We start from the raw sequence: 19,345 nt of genomic DNA on the forward strand, positions 1-19,345 counted from the left end.
TGACCATTGAAATAAAATAATATGCAGTATTTACCTTTTATTTTTAATGTTTATGCCGACTTCCGGGCTCTCCTCCCGTGGGAGTAGGCGTGTTTATCGGCTTCGCAATGGTCCCTGGGAAATTTCCCAGGAATCAGTGGGGGACACAGTCATGCCAAAATCTCGTGAGATTTCGGAAGGAGGACGCCGGTCACGTGACGAGGGCATGTCCGAAATTGCCATTTTGAAAGTGGGCAGGCAGCTCTATCTGCCATTACCACTATAGCACACGAGGCAAGAGGAAGGAAAACAAAGAGGACACTCAATGAGCATGTGCGAGATGGAGCGGTGGATGCTGGGAGCTCAGCATCATCACATCCAGGAAGTAAATGCCTGTGGGCTTCAAACGCCCACAGTGAAAATGGAAACCGCCGGACTGCTTTTTTAAAAGTTTTCCTTAGCAATGAAATCGTCACGCTGGGGGTTAAAAAGACGCCGATCGTGACTGCAAAGACACCGTAGGAATCGCCCACCAGTGACACAGGTAAAAAAAAATAAAAAAAAAATAAAACGGCAGCGGAATCCCGCTTTAAGTATTTCTGCACTCAGAAAACTGGATATATGACTAATAATAGGTGTCTTCAGTGCTCTTTGGATATGAATAGCTACCTAAATATATTCCAGCCATTCACTTTATACCATTACAGATGCTTTTTCTTTACCCGTCCCCTTTCTGCCTCCAAGAACCCAAGTCTGACCACATGCTGCAATCACTACAATCATGGCGGTTCTCTGTTATATTTTAGCTTTCTTTTTTTTAATACAGAGACTACAGTGCCAGAAGCAATGTGGAGTGCCAGTGTTTTGTCAGATTTGGCGACCCGTCAGATTTTGTAACGGAAGTGACGTTAAGTTGCCGCCATCTTGCTACAACCCACACTCCTCCAAAGTAAGGCTACAGAGAGAAGGGAAAAAACGGACATCTTGTTACACCCACCGGAGTTTTGCATTTTACACTTATTTTTAACAGTAAAGCAAGTTTATATCGAAATATATATATTTCGATATAAACTTACTTTATTGTTAAAAATAAATATACACACACACACACACACACACACACACACACAGTACTTAGAACTCTGACTGGTTAAAAGCAACGACAAGCTTGCTCATCTCATAGGTTTGCTAATCTGACACGAGTTCACCGCTTTTAAAATTCATCATCTAACTAATCAGACGGAGTTCCAAGTACTGGATAAGTTCTAAGTATGATATAAACTCGTTTTACTGTTAAAAATAAGTGAGAAATTTAAAACTCCAGTGGGTGTAACAAGATGCCTGCTTTCCCCCTTCTCAGAGTATCCTTGCTGTAGAGGAATGCGGGGTGTAGCAAGATGGTGGCAACTAAACGTCACTTCCGTTACACATTCTGACGGGTCGCCTAATTTGATGAAACGCCAGTAAGCCATCCAGGATAATATCTTTTATTTAGGTTTCTAATAACAGTTTTAGGTAGACAAATCCTGTTACTATGTGATATACAAGTTCAAAGTAAACAAAACATTTTCTTTTACCTTCCCTGATTGGGCCAAATCCTCCTTCATTTGTGTCTCGTATGACCCCCAGGCACTGCAGCACACAAACAGTGCTGTCAATCCAGAAATCAGTGGGCAGGACTATTTGTGACCAAGCACTGATCGACAACCTGCAGACAATGCTGATAGCCACGGCCCCTTCAAAACTCTCTCATCCCACTGTAGTGCAAGAGGGCACAGCCTACATGAGAGCGGTAACTATGCTCTGAATTCAGGAGCAGTGCAGCGTCGTTGCCACACCATCAAAGGAACCTGGACCACACTAATAGGCTCAATGGGTATTTAAGGCGCTTTGTAGAGGGAAGGGAAACCTATCAGTGCACTTATAATTAATGTGGTTGTTAAACCACCAATATATAATTACAGTATCCTCTCTGTTTATTCATGCAATGTCCCCCTGTGTCTGTGCCTTATAAAAAGAATGCAGTATATACCCGTTTACAGAGTGGCGATTGGCGCTCAGGTGACCCGCAATCTTTCTCCTCTCTCAGCCTGACAGCTGCAGAGGGTGGGGCCAAGGATCCCCCGTTAATGTCGGGAGGGGAGGAGGGGGGGGGGGGGGTCATACTGCAGGACGAAGGAGAGGACAGAGTGGATGACGGAGGCACATAAACTGACCATTGTGTCAGAGATCAACAGCCATCGTGGTCAGTTTACAGAGATGGCAGGATCAGCCAGGTATTTCAGCTGTTACAGGGGGGCAAATGACACAGCACAAGCACTGTGCTGTATAACATGCTTTAAAAAGGAACAGGATTTTTTTTTTAAGGTTAAAAAATACTTCAAGTGTCGTGGAACATTTTTTTTTTCAAATGGAAAACCAAAGTTCTACTTAAGCCCCAATGCAAACTTCATTTTTCAGCTAGTTTGCAGCTATGCCTAATTACATATAATCCCAATCTTTCTGGATTGTCCCTGTTAACATTTGTATGATCAGTTGCCCTTTTCTGCTACACTCAAAAGGACATGAGCTATACTTCTAAAGCTTGATACATGTGCAAATACACCTGTAAACCAACTGCTTCTATCTAAAAGCACTCAGCTTAAACTGTGATTCTAACATACACTATATTACCAAAAGTATTGGGACGCCTGCCTTTATGCACACATCAACTTTAATGGCATCCTAGTCTTAGTCTGTAGGGTTCAATATTGAGTTGGCCCACCTTTTACAGCTATAACAGCTTCATCTCTTCTGGGAAGGCTGCCCACAAGGTTTAGGAGTGTGTCTATGGGAATGTTTGATCATTCTTCCAGAAGTGCATTTGTGAGCTCAGGCACTGATGTTGGACGAGAAGGCCTGGCTTGCAGACTCCGCTCTAATTCATTCCAAAGATGTTCTAATCGGGTTGAAGTCAGGACTGTGTGCAGGCCAGTCAATTTCCTCCATCCCAAACGCGCTTATCCATGTCTTTATGGACCTTGCTTTGTGTACTGATGCACAGTTATGTTGGAACAGGAAGGGGCCTTCCCCAAACTGTTCCCACAAAGTTGGGAGCATGAAATTGTCCAAAATGTCTTGGTAAAGTGACGCCTTAAGAGTTCCCTTCACTGGAACTAAGGGACCAAGCCCAACCACTGAAAAACAACCCCACACCATAATTCCCCCTCCACCAAAATGATTTTCCTTAAAGTGGTTGTAAACCCTTACAAACCACTTGGACCTACAGGTAAGCCTTAATCTAGGCTTACCTGTAGTTCAAAGAAATATCTCCTAAACCTATATGGTTTAGGAGATATTTGCCCGAAAACAGGCACTGCTGTCTACGGCGCATGCACCATAGACAGCGGCGCGCAGGCGCACTGAGCGCGGCATTCTCAACGACGGAGCTGCCGCGCGTGTCGGCTCCTGTGCGCATGCGCGGGAGTGACGTCATCACAGCTTCGCCGAATGACAGTGGCGGAGCTGCGAGACCCCACCAAGAAGATGGATGCGGCGGACTACAGGGGACAGCGGCGACTTCGCTGGCTCCTGTGCCAGGTAAGTGACACATAATGGACTACTATGCGATGCACATTAGTCCATTATGCTTTACCTTTGCAGGGAATGAAAGAGGAAGTAAACTCATCAGGGTTTACTTCCTCTTTAAGCATTATGGGAAATGTAGTTCCAAAACATCTGGGGTGCCAAGGTTCGCCATCACTGCACTATAGTATTCTAATGATGCTCATTTGGTATTACATGATATAATGTGTGCCAAGTAACCACTGTGCACACAATCAACCACCAGCTTCAACTACTAACCAAAGACTGGATGGCTCTAGGCATCCATGTTCAGTATGCCAAATTCTGACCCTACTGTCTGATCACAATAAGGTTGCAATCACGCATGGGAGTTTTTAATCGCAGGCAGATTTGCCATGATTCTGCCCACGATTTCAAAACACCCAGGTGTGAATGACATATCGCAACATTTCAAATGTTACAATGACAAAATTGTTACAAAGTTTATACTTAAGTTCAACTGATAAATAATGTTGTACTTCTTGGCAGACTGGGTTTTTCTCTTCCTTTCTTTTGAGGGCTGTGGCTCCAGAAGAGCAGAGAGAATTCTTTGCATAGAAAGAATTGTGAAACACTTTAGTCAAGATTGCGATAACGATTCTTGACGGTTAATTGTGCAGGTCTAATTATAACCAAATGTTATTTTTTTAACACATACATATAGGATTACTTACAATAAGCTAGTCATTATCACGTATGGGGAAAAAAAAAAAAATAAAAACTAAAAAAAAAAAAAAAAAAAAAAAAAAAAAGAGCTTTCCTATAACTAGCTGCACAGGAAAGAAAAAAAAAAAAAAAAAAAAAGTGTTCTTTATTTGTATTATTGCAATTATTTTTTATTAAACGTCTTTCGTTTGTGAACAGAAATATAAATAAAGGTAAGCCTCTTTCAGTTTTAACGCACGGAGCCAACACGCCAAAAATCTTCTATAACGTTAATGTGCCATATGGGCTTGTTGAATTAAACATAATACCAGCTAGACAGCAAATCAAACATAAAAAAAAAAAAAAAAACACAAGTTAACAGCATTTTAAAGCATAAATAAATCTGTAAGCGCTCGGCGGGATAATATTGTAAACGCACACTTGTGAACAATTAAACTTTAACAAGTCAGTCTCTCAACGGCTGCGAGTGCGACCAGCACAAGGCAAAGCAATTAGGGCAACGCTGCTTGTCGCTTGCAATCACTTCACGCCCTGCTGGCAGCCCTTACCTTTTCAGGGTTGTTAAACACATCAGACTTCAGATTGCCATCCAGAAACTCATTAAAATAGGTCATCAGTTTTTGGGCCTCCACAGCTCGCTGCCGCGGAGTGTTCACCCCCTCCAACAGGTCGCCAAGATGACACACCTTTGTGGCCACATAGCTGATGTGCTCATCCAGTTCTTGAAAATGCTGAAATGCTATCTGAAAAGACAAAGATAATGCCATCAGGCTATCCTGCTGTGAAAATCATAAATAAAAGAGAGGCTCAATTAGAGTAACAATCAAAAGACTTTCTCATATTACCCGGGAAACATTGCAACTGGGCTAAAGTCCACTTAGCTTGCACTTACTGTCTGCATGAGCTCATTCCTGACAGGTCACAATAGACAACAGGATCGTTTTTTTGTTTTGTTTTGTTTTATTTTTTTAAAGAAAAGTTCTACCCTTTATTAAAAAAGCGGTCCCTGAGCTCTAGACAAGTGAGTTTGCAGAGGCTGGGAGGAGGTCATCAGTTTGCTGCAGGCAGAGGAATTCACTTTCTAAAGCTGGCTACACATATCATTTTCTTGTATAAATTGTTCTTTGGGCCTCATGCACACAGAGCATAAAAAAAAAAAAAAAAAAAAAAAAACCTAGCACAGTAGTCCATGCACACAAGGTGAGTAAATGGATAGCACACTAGGTTCTGGGTTTAAATCCCACCTGGAAAACTATGTGCATGGAGTCTGTAATGCTCTTCCCATGTGCGGGTGTTGGGTATCGGCGCCACAATACAAAATAAAAACAGTATGCCAATACTAATATATATATATATATATATATATATATATATATATATATATATATATATATATATATATATATATATATATATATATATATATATATATATATATATATATATATATATATATATATAGTTAGCACATTTTGCTACCACTTCGGGTGGCGCACTTTAAGCAAGTTTATTGACACACGTTTGCACTCTATTTTTCACGGTGTCCGATCACACACACAAGAAGATTCGTTCACATATGATTATTATGGACATTTCTGAGGGTTTATTTTATTGTGCACTTAGTATATACTTATGTTCTTCTCATGGTTACACAAGTGTTGTCCAAAAAAAAAAGATGTTGCCTGTACAGTATAATTGTGGTAGGAATATTAAATTATGAGTTTCTGGGAGGAAAGAAAACTGACGTGAATGGGTTTATGTGCTCCTTGCGTCTGCTATAGGAACTAAGGGAGAAATGAAAAGACGAAAGTTGGACAGCAGGGGATGACCAAAACAAATCAATCACTCTTGCATGGACCCATTTATGCCACAATGCAGTGTGATACAATGCATTTTTGTGGGTTGAGCTGTGTTATGTTAGGCAGGCCATTCATTTTGAACAGGCTATCAATGCATCCTAACAGACAAAAAAATTGTGTTTTTTTACTCACCGTAAAATCCTTTTCTCTGTAATTCACCGACCGACACAGCTCCTCTCTTAGACCATTGGGTTGTATACCTTTCCCTTTAGGAGACACTAGGCAAAGTTGTAACAACACTCAGAACTTTCAGTTGAACCCGGGGGCGGTCCCCTAGGTATCAACCCTCCACCCTGCCTTGCAGTAATCAGTACGTCAACAAGCAGTATAACAAAGATAAAAGGAGGGGTGGGCGCTGTGTCGGTCGGTGAATTACAGAGAAAAGGATTTTACGGCGAGTACAAAAAAAAAAATCCTATTTTCTCTTATATTCACCGATTGACACAGCTCCTCTCTTAGACCATTGGGACGTCCCCAAGCAGTGTCAAACGAGGGGTGGGAAAAACAGCATAAAAACCTCATCCACCATGGCAAGTGGGAACTAGTAAAACTGTACCCAGAAAACAATAGTGGGTGGAAACCTCCACCACAAAATCAGGGTACCCTCAACAGGAGTGACTACCCACAACCGCACAAAAAAAAAAAAAAAAAAACTGCGGAAGTAATGCAACAGTGCATTCTTAAAAAGGTACTGTGTTTTTATCGAAAAAAAAAAGAAAAAATATTGCATATTCAATTGCAACTATACAGCCGCCTGCAAAAACTTTGCAGCCAAACAGGCATCAGCCGATGCACTGACCTTGCAGAACTTGGTAAACGTGTGGACAGACGACCAGGTCGCCGTCTTAGACACCTGAGCGACAAACGCTTGGTGTCGGAAGGCCAAAGACGTTCCAGTTGCCCTTGTCGAATGGGCCTTAACCGGAAAGAGGGGCACCCGCCCCTTTAAGGCGTAGGCTTGTACTACAATCTGTCTGATCCACCTGGAAATGGTGGCTGATGAGACCGCCATGCCTTTCTTGGGACCAGCTACCGAGACAAACATCGAGTCGGACTTCCGAAAGGGAGCAGTGGTAGACAAATACACTTTCATAGCCCGAACCACGTACAGAGTGTGAAGTTCCACCTCCTTAGGGTGTTTCAGCCTAGGACAGAGAGATGGTAACACAATGTCCTCATTAATGTGAAAAGCCGAGACCACCTTCGTTAGAAAGGACAGTTGTGAACGCAACACCAACTTATCCTTATGGATAACCAGATAAGGCGACTTGCAAGACCAGGCCGCCAGTTCCAAAACCCTCCTGGCCGAGGTGATGGCCACTAGAAAGACCACTTTCTGGGAAAGAGTCAACAGAGGAAACTCCCTGATATTTTCAAGCAGCGGGTCTTGAAGCCTCGATAACACCAGGTTCAAATCCCATGGGGGTAACGGTGGACGCACCGGAGTGACTACATGACGAACCCCCTGAACAAAAAAGGTACTCACTATGAGTGAGACGCCAGGGGACGCTGAAAAAAAAAAGAAAAAAAGAAAAAAAAAAACAAAAAAAAAAAAGACAGCCAAAGCTGAAATATTTGCCCCTTAATAGTGCTTAACGCCATTTTCTGGTCTACTCCTTGCTGAAAAAAACAGCAGGATCCTGGATATGGAAAAAAAAAAAAAAAGAGCGTGGATGCCAACCTTTCTCTGCACACATGGAGATGTAGGCCGTCCAGGAACAATGATATATCTTCAGAGAAGAAAAATTTCCGTGCTCTCAACATAGTTGGGATCACCGAGTCCGACAGACCCCGATTCCTCAACACCTGGCTCTCAATAGCTGTGCCGTTAAAGCCGGCGATGGTAAAGTAGGATGGAGAATCGGACCTTGAGACAGAAGGTCCTCTGGTAATGGCAGTCACCAAAGAGCATATACCACCAGACGCACCAGGTCTGCGTACCAGGGACGCTGAGTCCTATCTGGGACCACCAATATTACTGGGATCCCCTCGGCTTCCACTCTGCGAATCAGATGTGGTAACAGCTTCAGTGGAGGAGAGGCATAGATCAGCTGGTACTGATCCCACGGAGCCACCAGCGCATCTGCCCACGGATCTCTTATCCTAGACATGAATCTTGGCGCCATCCGATTGAGACGGGGGGCCAGAAGTCCACGTCTGGTGTGCCCCACCTCAGGCACAGTAACCTGAATATCTCCGGATGCAACGCCCATTCTCCTGGGTCCAGCATCTGACGACTAAGACAGTCCGCCTGCCAGTTCTCCACTCCGGGAATGTAAATGGCAGACAAAACCAGTACATGTCGCTCTCCCCACCGAAGTATGTGAACGACCTCCCGTGCCGCGGCTGAGCTACTCGCCGCCCCCCTTGGTGATTGACGCATGCCACTACAGTGGCGTTGTCTGACTGGATCCTGATCGGACATCCTTGCAGTCTCATCCTTGCAGTCTCATTGACCATGTGGAGAGGCACAGCCTGATCGCTCTCAGTTCGATCGGAAACTTGGATTCTTCCGTCGACCAGAGGCCTTGAGCCGACTGAACCCCCATTACCCCCCCCCCAGCCAAAAAGGCTGGCGTCCTGTGTGATCACTGTCCACTTTAGAAATAGGAACGACTTTCTGGCCTGAATAACCAGGGACCTAAGCTATCAGATCAGTGATTCTCTGACTAGCTCACCTGAATCTGACGATCCAGGGACAACTGAGATCTGTCCCATTTTGACAAGATCTCCTTCTGCAGGACTCTGGTGTAGAACTGGGCAAACGGTACAGCCCCAAAAAGGAGACCACCATGAGTTCCAGGACTTGCATGCAAAAGCAAAGCGACGACCACCTGCTGTTCATCCGCAGTTTTACCGAGGATCTAAGAGTCTGCAGCTTGTCTGAAGGGAGAAAAACTCTCGCTTCCATCGAGTCTAGCAGCAAGCCTAGGTACTCCAAACGCTGAGTCTGTACAGTCACCAAGGTCTTTAGGTTCAACAGTCACCCAAATTCTCGCAGTCTGCATGGTGATCGCCACATCCTCCTCTAATTCTGAGGTGGAAGACGCTCTCAGGAGGAGATCATCTAGATATCACACAATCGTGACCCCACATTGCAGTAGCAACGCCAAAACCGGAGACAAAACCTTGGTAAAGACACGGGGGTCCGATGCCAGACCAAAAGGGAGAGCCACAAACTAGTAGTGGGCTTCCCCGACTGCAAATCGCAGAAACTTCTGCTGTCACAGGCACATGGGTATGTGTAGGTACGCATCCTGGAACTCCAAGGGCGCCAGGGAGTACCCTTGATGGAATGCAGCAACTACTGAGCGAATTGATTCCATTCTGAACCTCTGCACTTTAACAAAGTGATAGAGGGCTTTTAGGTCCAAGATTGGACGTACCCCTTCCTTCTTGGGAACTACAAGCATATTTGAGTAGAATCCCTGGAAACGTTCTGATTCCGGAACCGGTACAACCACCCTGCGACTCAGCAGGTCCCTTACTGCCCCCAAGAAGGCCTCCAGGCGAGCCGGGGATACAGGTATAGTGGAGATGAAGAATCTGTTTGGCAACCAAGAGAGAAACGATCTTGTAGCCTAAGGAAATCAGATCGCAGGTCCATTGGTCGAAAACTGAGGGGACCACTGGGCTGTAAACTCCCGAAGGCGACCCCCCACCCGAGACATGGGTGGGGACAAACTTTCATGCGGTAGCACTTATACTCGCAGGCTTGCGGTTCCAGGGATGTTTTTGTCCGTCCGTGGTCGTCCTGTCGGGCTGGGGACGTTATACCGAAGCTCCAGGCAGACTGAAAAGCCATTAGTGAATGGAAAAAGGGGCCCTTGCCTACGACGTGTCTCCTTAGCCTTCCTGGCCTGTGGGAGTAGTGTACTCTACCACCGGTGGCATTTTTACTAATGCCATCCAAAGAGGCTCCAAGGAGCGGAAGATCCGTCTGGGCTTTTTTTAGATGCCTGGTCAAAAGACCAGCAAAATAGCCAAATCAGGCGCCTCAGCACCACAGTTGACACTGAAGCCCTAGATACAGAGGGAGGGTATCCAGGGCCACGTCACAACGCACTTAAGGCCTTGCACTAGTTGGTCTGCTAATTCCGCGCAGACAGGAGAAGCCTGTTGCTCTCCCAATTTGCGGTGCAAACGTTTTTCCCGCTCAGTCAGTGTCTGTGACACAAGTGCGGATGCCAGTACTGGTCGCACAGCGGATCCCACAACCGCAAACAAGGAAGGAGCCACTGCCTCTGCCTTCCTGTCCGCGGGATCCTTAAAAGGCAGGAGTTCCCACTACCGGGATCATGGTTACTTATTTAACCTGGATACTGGAGGTCCACGACCAGAGGAGCTAACCACTTGTGAGAAGGCTTTCCTCAAAAGGGTAGCGCACTGCCATGTGTCTGGGGACCAAAAAGGTTTGTTGTGTGCAACCCCACTCCCTGTAAGTGAACTTACAAATAAGTCGGATACGGGAACACCATAGGTGAACATGCTGGCTTGCTGGACCCAAAAGGGACCGGTACATCAGCAGGGGGACCTACTGGCTCCTGAATCTTCAGGGTATCGCGCACAGCTGTGATAAGTGCTCCAACAAGCGCTTTGTCGCGCATGGACCCGGACGGAGACTCATCCTCACTGTCCGAACGGTCCTGGTCAGCGTCATCTGACAAGACAGAGCAGGGGTCACCAGCCTCAGCAGAGCCCGAGTCTGTGCCAGAGCTCTCCCCAGAGGATGGGGGGGGGGGGGGGGGGGAGGGGGGACAGGGGCCACCTTATTGCACCCATCTTCCCACGCACCGCCTCCATCTAGCAATGAACGAGTTGAGGACCGCCATCAGGTGTCCATGGGCACTGTGCAGTCTGCAGGTGACCCAGTTGCCATTGCCTGGACTTTGGGGGAAGAAACACTAGTTTCTGAGCCATGCTGACCCTATCCTGTCTGCCACCCGAAGGGGACTTAGGACAGTGACAGTCCCACCCTCCTTGCTGCCGCTGACTGAGGGGCTCATTCCTGCCGGAATCACCACCCTGGGGAGTTCTGCGCTGTCCACAAGTGGTGCCTGTAGTCCCTGAGTACGCCCAGGTACAGAGGTAACCAAAAATTGAGTTGATGATAACCGCTGGAACGATCGCTAAAACGATCAGAAAAAATGCTCAGGCTTCCATAAATTGGCCGCTCGGCGTCCAGTACACAGAGGGGAAACACAGGGAAAAAAATTCTGTGAGAGCACATGAGCCATGCTGCTGTCAGGGAATAATGAAATATGTTCAGGCTTCCAGAAAATGGCTGCCAGTGCCTTGAATAGGAATCACATAGAAAATGGCCACTGAAACAGTCAGCCTGCTCTGCCCACACCTAAAATGGCCGCCAAACATTGACATGAGGTAGATATAAAAAAAAAAAAAAAAACCTGCAAAGCCACAGCGCTGCACCATCCACATGCAGCATTCCCCCCCAAAGGGGGAGGGAGGGAAGATAGGGACAGGGGAGAGAAGATAGGGAGGCGAGGGGGCCCCTGAATCGACCTCCCAGGGAATGCCCAGCTGCTCAGCCCCATTAGAACAGGGAGAGCTGTACTTACCAGGCCTGAAGAGCTGGGAGACATTCCATTGTAGATCTACTCCTGATCAGTACAGGGTAGCTACTGGCCTCGGCATACTGCGCCCCGGAGCATAAAAGCTCACTGACCACCTCTGGAGCTGAGGTATGTCGTGGCCTGCCGAGCCGTAGGAGCGACCTGCACACGCTCGATGGCCGGACTGGGGAGACTACAAGGATAAGTGAACCAGCCTGTCACCCAGCCGGCTGTTGATAGAAGATCACAGGATCCCTCATGTTGCACAAAAAGCGAAGCTTCTGCATAAAAAATAAAATAAAAAAAAAAACTGACCTATGGGCCCGTCTCCATCACTAGTTAAATTAAAACGGATTACTGCAAGGGTAGGGTTGATACCTAGGGGACCGCCCCCTGGGCGGAACTGAAAGTTCTGAGTGTTGTTACAACTTTGCCTGGTGTCTCCTAAAGGGAAAGGTATACAACCCAATGGTCTAAGAGAGGAGCTGTGTCGGTCGGTGAATATAAGAGAAATAGGGCCAGCTCAGAGTATTTACATCTATGTGTTCTGGTGCACTGCAGTACACTGTATGTGCGCTGGGTTGCAATTAACAATAAATTGTACAATGCACTTAAAAAAAAAAAAAAAAAAAAAACACACACACACACACCCCCAACAGGTAGACAGAATCCAATAATATACGGTTTCTTATAAGAATGAAACTCTCACTTCATACGCAGCTCTTCACAGAAGAGCAACATGCACACCCAGGAGTACTAAGTAGGCCAGCAATGGAAAGGGACAAACATCTACTTATGTGGAGAAGCAACTCTGATGAACACCTGCACACACTTCACCCCTTAGCAGTAGATCCAGCTGATCACTCTGTACAATAACCCATGTGTAAGAGTGGGCAGCCTCTAGAAATGCTCACATGAGTGATCTAGCTGAAGATATTTTTTAAGTGAACTACTGTGGCTTCAGAGCATGTCCAGTGCTGACTTGGTCTTCCTAAATTATTATTATTTTTTATGTAAAATACTTACAAAGCTTATACAGCTTAGAGCCAAATACAATACAGCTCCCATTTGCTAACAAAGGATGCCCAGTTAAGACAAAGCCTTACGTTTCTGACACATCTGAGCGATACACACACACACATTTTTATATTATATACACACATACATAATTACCAAAAGTATTGTTACGGCTGCCTTTACACCCACATGACCTTTAATGGCATTCCAGTCTTAGTCTGTAGGTATAAATACTGAGTTGGTCCACCCTTTGCAGCTATAACAGCTTCATCTCTTCTGGGAAGGCTGTCCACAAGGTTTAGGAGTGTGCATGGGAATTTTTGACCAGAAGCGCATTTGTGAGGTCAGGCACTGTCTCCACTCAAATTCATCTCAAAGGAGTTCTATCGGGTTGAGGTCAGGACTCTGTGCAGGCCAGCCAAGTTCCTCCATCCCAAACTCCCTCATCTATGGTTTTTATGGACCTTGCTTTGTGCACAGTTGGAACAGGAAGGGGCCCTCCCCAAACTGTTCCCACAAAGTTGAGAGCATAAAATTGTCCAAAATGTCCTGGTATGCCTTAAGAGTTCCCTTCACTGGAACTAAGAGGTCAAGCCCAACCCCTGAAAAAAAAAAAAAAAAAAAACCCACACCATAACCCCCCCTCCACCATATGATTTGGACCAGTACACAAAGGTCCATAAAAGAAGACATGAATGAGCACGTTTGGGGTGGAGGAACTTGATTTGCCTGCACAGAGTCCTGACCTCAACCCAATAGAACACCTTTGGGGTGAATTGGAGTGGGGACGGTGAGCCAGGCCTTCTCATCCACATCAGTGCCTGACCTCACAAATGCGCTTCTGGAAGACTGGTCAAACATTCCCATAGACACACTCCTAAACCTTGTGGACAGCCTTCCCAGAGGAGTTCAAGCCGTTATAGGGTGGGCCAACTCAATATTGAACGTAGGTGTCCCAATACTTTTGGTAATATAATCGTGTATATACAGTCATGGCCGAAATTGTTGGCACCCCAGAAATTTTTCCAGCAAATCAAGGATTTCTCACAGAAAAGTATTGCAGTAACACATGTTTTGCTATACACGTTTATTCCCTTTGTGTGTATTGGAACAAAACAAAAAATAAATAAAAAAAAGGGGGGGAGGGGAAAAAAAGCAAATTGGATATTAATGTCACAAAATGCCAAAAATGGGATGGCCAAAATTATTGGCACCCTTTCAAAATTGTGGATAAAAGATTGTTTCAAGCATGCGATGCTCTTTTAATCACTTAATAACCTGCCCATAGCTGAATGACGGCTACAGGGCGGTTTGTTAACTCTGGGAGGGCGTACAGTGACGTCCTCCCAGAATTACGCTCTCGCACGCACCTGAGAACTTCCGTGACCGCCGGGGTCCTCTCACAGTGAAAGGCCGCTAATCGCGGCAGTTTACCATGTGATGGCTCCGTCAAATGACGGAGCCATCACATGTAAACAAACCGGCGTGATTTCCGGTTCCTCCCTCCCCTCTCCGCCCAGTGTGAGCGGAGAGGGGAGAGATCGGTGGCAGCAGCACTGTGGGCTGCATGTGTACTGCCCACATCGCTGCTTAGTGAGAGATCCATCCATCCATGCCCACCCAACCATACTCTGCATACTCATCCATTACCCAGCCATACCCTGAATACCCATCCATCCATCCTCAGCAATACTTATCCATCCATCTATGCTCAGCCATCCCATCCATACCCATCCATAATTAGCCACTCAATCGTACTCAGCCGTACCCGGCCATCCTCATCCAGTCCCAATCATGCACATCCATGTCACTACAGTGCCTCACAAAAGTGTAATAGATACTCAAATTAGATTTGAAACTTATGTGCCTAGAACTCCTGACGGTGCTCCCTGCATGTTGGTCCCCTGTATGTGACCAGGCTGTGGAAAAGTCTCACACATGTGGTCTCGTCATACTCAGGAGGAGTAGGAGAATCTATTTTGGGGTGTAATTTTTGCACATGTACATGTTATGTGTTAGAAATATTGTGTAAATGGACAACATTGTGTAAAAATAAAATGTGTTTTCATTTTCTTTACGCATTTTCCACAAACTTGTAGAAAAAAAAAAAAAAAAGACATGTTCAAAAGACTCAATATGCCTCATAGATTATACATTGGGTTGTTTTCTTTCCAAAATGGGGTCATTTTTGGGGTGTTTCCATTGTCCTGGTACTCCAGGGTCTTCAAAAGTGTAAAAGGTGGTCAAGAAATTATGTGTGTAATTTATGCTCCAAGAATGCCTGATGGTGCTCCCTGCATGTTGGGCCTCTGTATGTGGCCACGCTGTGTAAAAGTCTCACATATGTGGTATCGCCGTACTCAGGAGCAGTAGTAGAATGTGTTTTGGTGTGCAATTTGTGCTCTGCGTATGCTGTGTGTGAGAAATAACCTGCTAATATAACAATTTTGTGAAAAAAAAAGAAAGAAAATCTTGATTTTGCAAAGAATTGTGGGAAAAAATTACAACTTCAAAAAAACTCATCATGCCTCTTACTAAATACCTTGGAATGTCTACTTTCCAAAATGGGGTCATTTGGGGGGTATTTGTACTTTTCTGGCATGTTAGGGTCTCAAGAAATGAAATAGGCCGTCAGTACTTCAGGTGTGATCAATTTTCAGATACTGGCACCATAAGCTTTCACAAAGACCAAATAATATACACCGATTTGGGTTATTTTTTACCAAAGATATGTAGCGGTATAAATTTGGCCAAAATATATGAAGAAAAATTACTAATTTGCAAAATTTTATAACAGAAACTAAGAAAAATGCATTTTATTTATTTTTTTACAGAATTTTCGGTCTTTTTTTCTTTTATAGCGCAAAAAAAAAAAAAAACTGCGGTAATTAAATATCACCAAAAGAAAGCTCCATTTGTGTGAAAAAAAAAAAAAGGACAAAAATTTCAAATAGGTAAAGTGTTGCATGACTGAGTAATTGTCATTCAAAATGTGAGAGCACCGAAAGCTGAAAATTGGTCTGGTTATTAAGGGGGTTTAAGTGCCCTGTAGTCAAGTGGTTAAACTCACCTGGGGCAAGTAACAGGTGTGGGCAATATAAAAATCACACCTGAAAGCAGATAAAAATTCACTTTGCATTGTGTCATTGTGTGTCTGTGTGGCACACTAAGCATGGACAACAGAAAGAAGAGGAGAAGAGAACTGTCTGAGGACTTGAGAACCAAAATTGTGGAAAAATATCAACAATCTCAAGGTTACAAGTCCACCTCCAGAGATCTAGATTTGCCTTTATCCGCAGTGCGCAACAATATCAAGGAGTTTGCAACCCATGGCACTGTAGCCAATTTCTCTGGGCGTGGACAGAAGAGAAAAATTGATGAAAGGTTGCAACGCAGGATAGTCCGGATGGTGGATAAGCGGCCCCAAACAAGTTCCAAAGAAATTCAAGCTGTCCTGCAGACTCAGGGAGCATCAGTGTCAGTGCAAACTATCTGTTGACATTTAAATTAAAACTAAACACTATGGCAGGAGACCCAAGAAGACCCCACCACTGAAACAGAGATATAAAAAAGCAAGACTACAGTTTGCCAAAATGTACTTGAGTAGGCCAAAGTCCTTCTGGGAAAATGTCTTGTGGACAGATGAGATCAAGATAGAGCTTTTTGGTAAAGCACATCATTCCCCGAGTTACATCACTAACCTAGTCCCGAAAAACCAACCAAGCCGCTCTCTTCGGTCATCCCAAGACCTCCTGCTCTCTAGCTCCCTTGTCACCTCCTCCCATGCTCGCCTCCAGGATTTCTCCAGCGCTTCTCCCATCCTTTGGAACTCCCCACCCCAATCTGTCTGACTGTCCCCTAATCTATCCATCTTTAGACGATCACTGAAAACCCTTCTCTTCAAAGAAGCCTCTCCTGCTTCTAACACTGTTTTACTTCCTCCATCAGCTCATCCCCCACAGCTATTACCTTTTGCAACAATTGACCCTTCCTTTTTAGATTGTAAGCTCTAACGAGCAGGGCCCTCTGATTCCTCTTGTACCAAATTGTAATGCAACTGTAATGTCCGCCCTCATGTTGTAAAGCGCTGAGCAAACTGTTGGCGCTATATAAAATCTGTATAATAATAATAATTCTACTGTTTACCGAAAACGGAATGAGGCCTACAAAGAAAAGAACACAGTAGCTACAGTGAAATATGGTGGAGGTTCAATGATGTTTCTGGGTTGTTTTGCTGCCTCTGGGAGTGGGTGCCTTGAATGCGTGCAAGGCATCATGAAATCTGAGGATTACCAAAGGATTTTGGGTCACACTGTAGAGCCCAGTGTCAAAAAGCTGGGTTTGCATCCGAGATCTTGGTTCTTCCAGCAGGACAATGACCCCAAACATACCGTATTTATCAGCGTATAACACACACAACACACACACTTTTTCCCCCTTAAAATCAGGGGAAAATCGTGGGTGCGTGTTATACGCCGATCCCCATTGATTGTGAGCGGAGAAATTGCTGCCGAGACACACATACCCGAGTGTACTCGGCAAGGTTCGGCTCACAGTCTAGCCCAATCCCGCCATTGGACCCGTGTTATGTCCATCATAGGGCGGGACCGGGCGTGACTGAGCAGAGCCGAGTACACTCGGCTATGTGTATCTCGGCTCCTCTCCGCCCAGTCCCTGCGATCTTGGCGGCGCCAATTTTAAATGCATCCAGTAACACTTACAAGGCTGCAGATGGACATTGGGGCAAGGCTGCAGATGGACACTGGAGAAGGCTGCATTGATGGGCATTTAAATGTAAATGTTTTTTCCTTAATCTTCCCTCCTAAAAGTTTTTTTCCTTAAAATTCCCTCCTAAACTTGGGGTGAGTGTTATACGCTGATAACTACGGTACGTCAAAACACACCCAGAAATGGATAGCAACAAAGCGCTGGAGAGTTCTAAAGCGGCTAGCAATGAGTCCAGATCTAAATCCCATTGAACACCTGTGGAGAGATCTTAAAATTGCCGTTGGGAAAAGGCGCCCTTCCAATAAGAGAGACCGGGTGAGAGGTATAAGAAGCTTACTGATGGTTATAGGAAGTGACTGATTTCAGTTATTTTTTCCAAAGGGTGTGCAACCAAATATTAAGTGAAGGGTGCCAAGAATTTTTTACCAACCCATTTTTGGAATTTTGTGTGACATTATGTCAAATTTGCTTTTTTTCCTCCCTTTTTTTTTTTTTTGTTTTGTTCCAATACACACAAAGGGAATAAACATGTCTATAGCAAAACATGTGTTACTGCAATACTTTTGTAAGAAATACTTGATTTTCTGGGAAAATGTTGGAGGTGCCAACAATTTGGGCCACGAATGTACACAGAGTATATATGGGGGAAGAGTGCTGGTTATGGTCGTTAGTTGATCATTGCTCATGACCAACACAAGACATTTGTAAGGTTCCAACTAGTGGAAATTTGCAGGAGTTCGGCCCTTCATTAAAATTCAGGCAAATGGGAAACCAGAAAAATCACCCTCTTCAAGGAATATTCATACCTCCCAACTTTTTTAGATAGGAACGAGGGAAACCTATTGGCAATAGTATGCAGGCACAGGACACACCCCCTGCTATGCCAACTTAACCGGTTCCCGACCAGCACACGACGATGTACGTCGACAGAATGGCACGGGCAGGCATATTGGCGTACATGTACCTCCAATCTTCAATGCCACCCTGCCATCGGGAGCTTGCCGCCGCCGGTGCGCTCCCACGCTGTTTGGGACCCCCGTGAGTCCGGTTGCGGGACCCGATCGCCGCGGGCATACCCGCGATCATCTCACGGGGCAGCTGAATGGAGGAAATGCCGTGTAAACAGCATTTCTCCATTCTGCCTAGCAACTAGTGACGCAGATCTCTGCTCCATGTGATTGGAGCAGAGATCAGTGTTCACTAAATGAAAGCCCAACCCCCCTACAGTTAGTAACACACCCCTAGGAACACTTAACCCCTACACTGCCACCCACTGGTTAACCCCTTCACTGCCAGTGTCATTTACACAGGAATCACTGCATTTATATAGCAGTGATTACTGTATAAATGACAATGGTCCCAAAAATGTGTCAAAAATGTCCGATGGGTCCCCCACAATGTCGCAGTCACAATAAAAAAAAAAGATCGCTGATCGCCGCCATTACTAGTAAAAAAAATAAAATAAAAACGTATTAATAAAAATGCTATAAAACTATCCCTATTTTGTAAACGCTATAACTTTTGCGCAAACCAATCAATAAATCGCTTATTGTGATTTTTTTTACCAAAAATATGTAGAAGAATACGTATCGGTCTAAACTGAGGGAAAAAATTTTTTTTGATATATTTTTGGGGGATATTTATTATAACAAAAAGTAAAAAATAATGCGTTTTTTTCAAAATTGTCGCTCTATTATTGTTTATAGCGCAAAAAATAAAAACTGCAGGGGTGATCAAATACCACCAAAAGAAAGCTCTTTTTTTGGGAAAAAAAAAAAAAAAAAGACGTCAATTTTGTTTGGGAGCCACGTCGCACGACCGCGCAATTGTCAGTTAAAGCGACGCAGTGCCGAATCGCAAAAAGTGGTCTGGTCTTTGACCAGCAAAATGGTCCGGTCTGTAAGTGGTTAAAGGAGCTTT

At 44.8% G+C, this 19,345-nt stretch overlaps 1 protein-coding gene across 1 annotated transcript in view; it reads right to left on the reverse strand.

Moving 5' to 3' along the window:
* The window catches only part of EXOC5 (exocyst complex component 5), a 72,364-nt gene that overhangs the window by 36,017 nt on the left and 17,002 nt on the right, over positions 1–19,345 (reverse strand). Inside the window, exon 4 of the mRNA XM_077464436.1 lies at positions 4,797–4,991. Within this exon, the coding sequence (XP_077320562.1) occupies positions 4,797–4,991 (195 nt within the window). The remainder of the gene's footprint in view (positions 1–4,796; positions 4,992–19,345) is intronic.

This window comes from Lithobates pipiens, unplaced genomic scaffold (assembly GCF_037356315.1).
Source record: "Lithobates pipiens isolate NorthernLeopardFrog02 unplaced genomic scaffold, aLitPip1_a1.2 Scaffold_30, whole genome shotgun sequence".
NCBI classification, from domain to species: domain Eukaryota; kingdom Metazoa; phylum Chordata; class Amphibia; order Anura; family Ranidae; genus Lithobates; species Lithobates pipiens.